The sequence below is a fragment of the Ruditapes philippinarum genome, unplaced genomic scaffold (genome assembly GCF_026571515.1).
Source record: "Ruditapes philippinarum isolate M1 unplaced genomic scaffold, ASM2657151v2 ctg11243_1_1_1_1, whole genome shotgun sequence".
NCBI classification, from domain to species: domain Eukaryota; kingdom Metazoa; phylum Mollusca; class Bivalvia; order Venerida; family Veneridae; genus Ruditapes; species Ruditapes philippinarum.
In genome coordinates, this window is record NW_026853779.1 from 1 (window position 1) to 9,228 (window position 9,228).

The following is a 9,228-nucleotide window of genomic DNA, read 5'->3' on the forward strand; positions in this document are numbered from 1 at the left end:
ATAACTTTACAAGAAAGATTCTTGAGTGGTCCCCTTCCAACGTTGTTCAAATCCTTCCGTTCTGTTCCATAAGTTGGTCACGGGGCCAGGAAATGAGTTTCAAAGAGTTTCTTCTCTGACAGTACGAGGCCCAGGGGTTTGATATTTGATATTTTATATCATCTTAGGTCCTCTCTCAAAGTTTTACTGTAGTGTCAAAATTGGCCCCGCCCCGGTTGTCATAGGTTTACATTAAAAATCTTCTTGTCTGAAGGAACAAGGTTCACAGCTTTTAACTTTTGTATATATTTTTTTTTATAGAAGATTGTCTACCACATTTATTCAAATTATAGCCCTGTTTTCCCGGGGATCATACGTTTTACTTACTTTATAAATACATAAAAAACTTAAAAATCTCTCGTCTAAAGGTACAAGACTTAGAGTTTAGATATTATGTATATATTATCATCTATAAGTCCTCTACCAAAGTTTTTCAAATGTTGGCCCTAGTGTCAAAATTGGCCCGGCTCCGGAGCGTCAGATGTTTTCTTTATAACTATGAATATATAGTAGAAATATGAAAAAATTCTCCTCTGAATTCCCAAAAGCTTAAGGTTTAACATTTTGCTTGAAACATTATGTAGAGGACATCTACCAAGATTATTCAAATCATAACTCTTTGATCAAAATTGGCCCCGCCCAAGGTGTCATAGGCTTTTTTTTATATGTATATAGTAAAGACTTAAAACATCTTCTTTTAAATCTAATACAGTTGTACATTGCCCCCTTGTTAATACAGGCACCGTGTAACTGTAACAAAAAATGGTTTAAGCGCAACTTCACGGCCTTTGGATGATACAATGCCTGATATAGGAAGAACAAGACAAATAGATAGTGTAGATGGTATCCAGTCGACTATGAGGAAGCATCGTAAAAGTGACGAATTTAGATTGGGAGTGCAAAATGAAGCGCGTAGGGCAAAAGATAAATATATTAAAGAACCTCTCCCAACAGTAAAGAGAAGGAGGTTAAACCTAGAAGCAGGAAGATCAGAGCTTGCAACTAGATTACAGGATATTAATCCTTTAACTAGGCAATACTTTCATGAGTAAGTAATGTGTTTATTATTGATTAATAGGTTTAATAAATATACTGTACTTAAGGTAGTACACTCCTAATGCACTATCTCCACTTTGAAGAGTATTCAAATAGGCTAGAGTCACTGTAAAGTGTATAGAAACTGAGGGGCGTGTGTTTTTCAAAACTGAATACATTTTACTTTACGACAAAGTGTATTTGTGACGATATTAACACTTACTGATAAACCATTCTTTTCACCCGCATTCAAATATTGTCTTGCTACTGTGCAACTTCAATGTGAAATTATCAAATATAGTTTCACTGTCTACTGAAAAGCGTGTGATAGTAATATTGTCTTCTGTTGCAGTAATTTTGATGACAGCGGACCTCGGATTAAACAGATGGACGAGGTTGACGAAATCTATGACCGAATAGGATCTAAAGGTCAATAAAGCATGTTTTTTTCTCTTGATTTGTGTATTATGTTGTGGTTTGGCAACGCGATAACTGGCTTTATTTTCATCTACAAAAACCGCTATTTTTTTGGTAATGCTTTGCAATTAATTGCAAGAAAATTTGTGTATGTATACATGAAGAGAATCACTGTATTCTATTCTATTCTGTTCAACAGAAAGACAAAGTATGACTGTAATTCTGTTATTAAACTAATGACTTGAAAATCGTTATCAAGATCAGGAATGCAATTTTTTTAGTATGTCAATAAAATTATCAAGATAAAGTAGAGATTCAACTCACATTTTGAATGGAAATTATGGAACCCCATAGCTGTCTCATGTTCTTACGTTTTGTTTTATTTTTTTCCTAGAAAGCGTCTTATTGTGTATAAAAGAAGTGTTAATTTGCTAACGTGTTATGTGAACCTGTCTTAGCAAAGTCTTATTAGGTCAAATATTTATGTTATCTTGTCAAAATGTGGTGCTCACTTGTCTAAACAATGATTTATTGTTTCAAATCAGCATGTGGTCATGTCCAAATTCGGTGTTAACATGTCTAATTGAAGTCTTGATATGTCTAACATGCACGCCATATTTTTGAATTTTGATTTTAACTTGTCTTGTCTTTTCAACCAGTCTTGTTTAAATATGATGTTGAATATCTGAACACTTCTTAATTTGGCAAACACTGGAGTCTTCTTGTCCAAATAAGAGTCTTGTTTCTTTAAACCTGTTGTATTATATCATATTGTCATTTTGTCTTGTCCAAATGTGGTATTGACTTGTCTAAACACTATCTCATTTTGTCAGACTACCATGTAATTGTGTTCATATTCGATGTTATCTTGCCTAATAACTGTCTTTATTTGTTCAAGCAGCATGTTGTCTTGTCCTCATCTGGTGGTAAATTGTCTAGAAATTGTCTTTTTATGTGAAACAGTAGTTTAATCTTGTGGGAACTTGGTTTCAACTTGTCAAATTCATGTATTTTTATGTCGACACGAGTGATAAACTTTATATTAACTTTTCTGACTATTGTCCTGTTTTACCAAGCTGTTATGTTGCTTTGTATGATTTGGTGTTTTTCTGTCTTATTTTGCCCCAAAATCATGCTAACTTTGTTGTTTTATTTTCTAAAAAAAAATACTTATTATGTGAAATACTAAATCATGTTTGTACGTTGTTGTCGAAAGGTGGAATTGACATGTCCAAACATTGCCTTATTTATTCAGATTGCCAGACTATTTTGTCCTAATTTTATGTTTACTTGTCTAACCACTGTCTTATTATATTAAATAGTGGTGGTATCTTGACAAATTATGGTTATTTATTGTAAAAACAATATTTTAATACGTCAAGTCGTAACGCTCTTTTGTTCAAATGCAGATTAAACCTAGTCTAGATTCGCCTTATTATTTAATATTATCTTGTCAAAACGTGGTGATGACTTGTCTAAATTGACTTGCCAATTTATTTCGTTAACTTGTCTTAATACTGTCTTGCTATGCCAAACAATAATGTTTATTGTCAAAACACGATAGTGACTTGTCTAAAAATCCTCATATTTTGCCAAAATGTCCTGATATTTAATCCAAATTCGTCGTTGTTTTGCCTTAACATGAGATTATTGAATCAAAATGTCATGCATCTTGTGCAAATGTGGTGTTAACTTGTCAGATTTTGCAACACGTGTTGACATATACTAACAATGTCTAATTATGTCCGACAATCCGGATTTTGTCCAGATGCGATGTTGTCCAAATTTAGTGTCACATGACCAGAGCCCGCGCGAAAAGAGATGGCTGAGCGTGGAATTTGCTGCGTAATATAGTATTTGAAAACATAACTCTATGAAATAATTAAACAATGTTAGGACAAGTCAACATCACACTTTGAAGTGATAAGACTACTGTTACACATAATAAATAAGCAATGTTGACACAAGTCAACAAAATATTATGGCAACACAACACTAATATTTGACATAATAATGCGCTTTTCGGGGAAGACGAAAAGAAATGTAACAACACGAGGCAGATATGGCGTTCCATAGAAAAAAAATAAATGCAACACTGATCTTGTCGTTATAGGAAAAGTGGGCCGTCAACTTAGCAAAAGACTTAAATATTTTGTAAAATCTGCGCAGAGAAAGAACCCAGATGGCACTGAACGTGCAAATGGAACAAGAGAACATCGTGTCGATTTATAAGAAGACCAGCATCTATGGTATACATTCCATTAATATGGAAATAAAAATACGTTTATCTAGTTTTTCACTTTGCATCGTATGTAAAGACGTTCTGTATCTAAATACTTTTTTGTATTTATATAGTACAAAGCATTTGTTGAATGAGTATTATAAGGAAATAATTTTTACCAATATGCTACATGATACTTTGAAACCCTATCGATATCTTATTATGAAATTTATTACATAAACCACCGCGCTGGAGTTTAATAAAACCATCAACAATTAATATTTAACTAGTGAAATTATACTAGTGTAATATCTACATATAGTTACGTCACTTGCGAAAAGCAAAGATTGTTTAAAAGTGCGCTAATGTAAGCATCAGACTATAGACGCGTCAGTGAAAAATAACTATTTACACGACTAATGGGATATCATATTCGAGTAGATTTGATACTAAATTTATTAAACAACACAATAATATTCTTGTCAGAGGCTAGTATGATATTATTTTATTCAACTCGTTTAATATATCAAGTATCAAACCTACACTCATTCAATAACCTCACTGTCGGAAAGTGATAGAACAAATCAACCGTTGATATCCAGGTTCTTGGAATATGAGCGCTTTGGTCATTTAGTAAAGTTTGCATGTAAAACATAAATTAAAGTGTTTTTGTTTTCGTTTGTTTTAGTTCTATGCCGATGATGTTTCTTTAGAGAAATTCAAAGACATCATAAATCCAATGATTTGACATTTTTGTTAGAATTTGGTTATCTGTATGGATTAAAACGTATTTCGTCATATTTAGTGATGTCTTAAAACATTTCACTTGATATTTTACTACCTTTATGGACTATGACAATTTCTATTATTTACTTCAAATATGGATATCAATAGAGAACACTATTTGTATTCAATAAAATTGTTGCTATAGTGTATCAAAATCAATTTACACTCTACAGTTTGTGATTAAATATCATTATAAAGGTGTATAAGTTAAACTGTAATATGCGAAATAAATCATTTGTATTTCAATATTTTCATGTAAAATCTGAAAGTAATCATCATCAATCAAAATGTAATCATAATTACAGACTGAATTTAAGCTGTAATTGATTAATTACAATTAATGTAATCAATTTTGAGCAAGGTAATCAATTACATGATGATAACTGTGTAATCATGTAATCAATTAAAAAATCGATGATTACGATTAGTGATTACCTCAGGTCTGCCCCCAAAACAGAAGGGGGCATATCCCCCTTCTGGCAACCACCTGATTATCTTTTGGTTTGGGGCCGCGCCGAAAAAAGTGGTCAATTTCTTTAACAACATTTCATCTCAAACGAAAACATGTGTTTTGGGCCCAAACAGGACATTTTTCACTATTTGAGTCCAAATTAAAGGGGAATCGAAAGTGCGTTGTTTCGCGTATATATGAGGTAAAGGGTCATTGGCTCCAGTAATTTACAACTATTTATTCTGAACAATGTAACCATGTCTTAATAACTCCAGTAATATACAACTATTTATTCTGGGCAATGCAACCTTGTCTTAATAGCTCCAGTAATTTACAACTATTTATTCTGAACAATGTAACCATGTCTTAATAGCTCCAGTAATATACAACTATTTATTCTGGGCAATGTAACCTTGTCTTAATGGCTCCAGTAATTTACAACTATTTATTCTGAACAATGTAACCATGTCTTAATAGCTCCAGTAATATACAACTATTTATTCTGGGCAATGCAACCTTGTCTTAATGGCTCCAGTAATTTACAACTATTTATTCTGAACAATGTAACCATGTCTTAATAGCTCCAGTAATATACAACTATTTATTCTGGGCAATGTAACCTTGTCTTAATGGCTCCAGTAATTTACTATTTATTCTGAACAATGTAACCATGTCTTAATAGCTCCAGTAATTTACAACTATTTATTCTGGGCAATGCAACCTTGTCTTAATGGCTCCAGTAACTTACAAGGGTATTTAGTTACTGTATTATTTTTGTTTACAGCTATTGAAGAAACAACACAAAATACCGCATTTTAAAAGAAGTAAAAAGATATCTACTTCAGATGAACAATTTGAGTATACCAAGATGATCTGCAGTGTTTTTAAAATTGGAATAAACATGACATTTTTTATTATTTCAAAGTACCATAAAATACAGATATATAGACAAAGCAAACTACATATTAATGGTAATCAAAAAACGTACTCTGAATCAAAAATAGTCTTGACTCATTGATTTAGGATAAATTTTCTTTACTAATGTTTCTTTTAATTAAAATATAGATTTTATTGCATTGGCATCAACTGCACCTTGGACAATCACCACATTTTATAAGCTTGTATATATGTTGTTAATCTCTGGGACCAAATCTTATCGACAAATGGTTGACTGAACATTTGAATAAACTGTTTTTAAATCATTAATTTTTGATAAGATTTTATGTTATCATATATATTTATTTGCAGTGGAAAAAAATCAAAGCATATTTGTTTCTTATCTTATACGTGTACTTGTTCTTTTTTTAAACTTGTTTTTCCTTTTAATTTTACATAGTGTATAGCTATATTGCAATGTTGTTTTTATTTGATATGATTATCTAATAATATTAATTTATTTGTTTTACTTGATATATGTAAATCATGTTATATATATATTTTGAAGTGATGTCTCAAAACTTGGATTTTTAAATCCAATTGCAAATTCATCTCGACGATCTGCATACGAAAAAAAATCATATTGATGGATATACTAAAGAAACTAACAAAACAAAGAAAACAGAATTGTTCGTTCTTTTCAGCTATCATATTTATTTCCTATCTATTGTATATCTCATTAATTTATAAGTTTTATTTTAATTTGCACGAGTTGCAGGCTTTTATTTGATCAATCATAGCACTTAGTGTTTGCTGTTTTATTATGGCACGGATTTGTATAATCAATAAATCAATAAATTTAGTTTTGTTCAGATCCGTTTGTTTTTCATTTGTAATAAAATATTCAGAGAAATTTGTTAGAGATACAGACATTAGCGTCAAACTATTGCCATTCCCTCATGCTCTTTACAATTTACCTTGAAGAGACGACTTTTGAATACATTCACATGCCGGAGCGTCGGTGGTTCTACTCGGGTATTCTTTCGTGCATGAAATAATGCACGGGTGGCATCAGAGGTCTTCCTCCACCAGTTAAGCTGAAAAGTTGCCATTTGAACTTAATAATGCTGGTCGCCGACCCAGGCCATCAAAAGAATTACGTGCCACAACAAAGTTCAGCTAAAATTGCTCTATACTGATATCTTATTTGGTATCACATATGACATGAATCAATAAAAAAGTTACAAACTTAACTTCTTAATTGTTACAGTGATTTACAGGCGTGCACATATAAATAAGTCTTACGATATACACATTGCAAGAGTTATATGTGCACATTTACTATATTGATAGTTGCAAAATGATAATAGATTTTGTTGAACATTGCGGCTATTTTTAATAGTTACACATTGTCATGGGCCTCACATTGAAAAAAAACTCTCACACTCTGTTGCAGATATTTTTCATATGTCAAAAAACGTAAAATCTATTTAAGTACATACTGAATTGATCTGTGGCCGTCACGCTAAGTCTAAGAGCCAGATCAAATGACCATGTATATAGACCTACTACGGAATAAATTATAAAGTTACCTCAGCTAATTTCGGGGGTACTTGTTTCAAAAGCGTTAGGTACCGCTAACTAAGAAGAGAACACACCGTTTAATATTATTTTGAGCTTTTCGAAACATACGATATCATTATTCAAATATTTGCCTCCAACATGTGTGTATATTCTATTTATTTCTTTGGGCAAATTTTGAATTACAATTACTTACATTCAAGTGGAATAGAACTTTTTATACTCACGATTTGTACAGTTTCGTAAAAGTGAGTGGCACATGCGAGATATCTTAGCAAAACATACTTCAAATGACATATCGTATTAGAGGAGAGCTCTTTATTTCATGCTTTCCAGTGTTTTATTACAATATATCAGATGATTATATTCTGATAAACCACTAGTGAAATTTATAAAATATAATTTTCAATGTAGCCGGACTATATCTGAATGCGGATGAAAAGAAAATCATAACCAAATGGAATAACAGGCAGAAATAAATGCCGTCATACGTTAATTTGCTTATTTATGAAAAGAAAGTCAATCTCATCATTTATCATGTCAAAAATTTAACAAAATTAGAGAAATTTAGCAGAACTATATTTCAAAACTTATGAAGTGACGTCATGATAATGACGTCACAAAGGAAAATGCGCGACGTTACGCGGCAAAATCAGTAAAAAAATACTTAAAATCACTTAAAAAGCATAAAATAAAAAGAAAATTTATTTGTTTTACATATAAGATTGAAATATATTTCATTCGTGAACACCAGCTATTATATTTTCACTCGTGGCTACGCCACTCGTGAAAATATTGCATCTGGTGTTCACTCAGTGAAATTATATTTCAATCTTACATGCAAAAAAAACAAATATCCTCTATTTATTCTGTTTACTAGTAATCACAACATTCGTGTTAGATAAAAACAAACAAAAAAAACTCTTCTTTAAACAAAATTTTATAACGGTATAGAAACATTGAAATTGGATAAACTTTTAAAACGTCCAAACAATGCTCACTTAAATGATTATTATCAACGATAAAATCAGTTATAAAATGCCCGCAGTAACAGTTTGACTACGATAGTGAGTTGGTAACAAAATAATAACGAAAAAAATCTTCATTTTCATATTTTCTGTATTTACTGTAACAAAATGTAAAACAAACAAATCATCAAATCACAATTTTTGGATTTATAATTCTGTACTGTCCAGGGTTGACTATTTGGACAATATTAATACACTTTAAACATAAATAATACATACATCGGTAAAGAACAGTAAAATTATGTTGTTTTCAAAATGTTATGGTAGGTTCTCGAAAAAGTTGTAACATAGAATGTCTCTATCATTTAACAGACATCAATATTGTATATAAACAGAATAAAATGTTCCATGCTGCTATTTTAAGTTGGGTTTTAACTGCTAAGCAATGATTTCGTGAACGCACAATCCACTTATTAGGTAATACACAAACATATGTCTTTTATACTGGTATTCTTTTTCAAAATCAAAATAACATTTTTTGCAGCATGTTTTAGCTTTATACACTTTTGCCTTTTCAACAAAATTCTAATGATCATATTATTCCTGTATGTTTTCCTCTCTATCACTACGTCCGTTTTCTTTTTAATCGGGAAACTCTTCAGCAGGAATATATTTATTTTTTAATACATATGAAATCAGATCTTGATTTGTAAATTGCATTATTTCATTTAACGAAACCGTGGCTTTTATTTTACTTTCACTGAATTCAATTAAAGCCCTGGCCATCTGAACATCACGAAATTTCACGAAAATACGTACACTTGCCGATGAAGCAATTATTCAACGCATTGTTT

The 9,228-nt window shown here is 31.2% G+C and overlaps 1 protein-coding gene across 1 annotated transcript; it reads left to right on the plus strand.

The window, feature by feature from the left end:
* Positions 1-8: 8 nt before the first annotated feature.
* On the plus strand, positions 9-6,622 carry LOC132737856 (uncharacterized). The gene is made up of 4 exons (XM_060725221.1): positions 9-1,087; positions 1,427-1,503; positions 3,605-3,740; positions 5,734-6,622. The coding sequence occupies exons 1-3, from the start codon at positions 840-842 to the stop codon at positions 3,721-3,723; spliced, it is 444 nt and encodes a 147-aa protein (XP_060581204.1). The 5' UTR covers positions 9-839; the 3' UTR covers positions 3,724-3,740; positions 5,734-6,622.
* Positions 6,623-9,228: the final 2,606 nt, after the last annotated feature.

What these genes read in the sequence shown, in the direction of transcription:
- LOC132737856 (XM_060725221.1), top strand. Translation starts at nt 840, where the DNA reads ATGCCTGATATAGGAAGAACAAGACAAATAGATAGTGTAGATGGTATC. An exon ending in ACTAGGCAATACTTTCATGA is followed by an intron (nt 1,088 to 1,426) that starts GTAAGTAATGTG and finishes CTTCTGTTGCAG; the next exon opens with TAATTTTGATGACAGCGGAC. An exon ending in TGACCGAATAGGATCTAAAG is followed by an intron (nt 1,504 to 3,604) that starts GTCAATAAAGCA and finishes TTGTCGTTATAG; the next exon opens with GAAAAGTGGGCCGTCAACTT.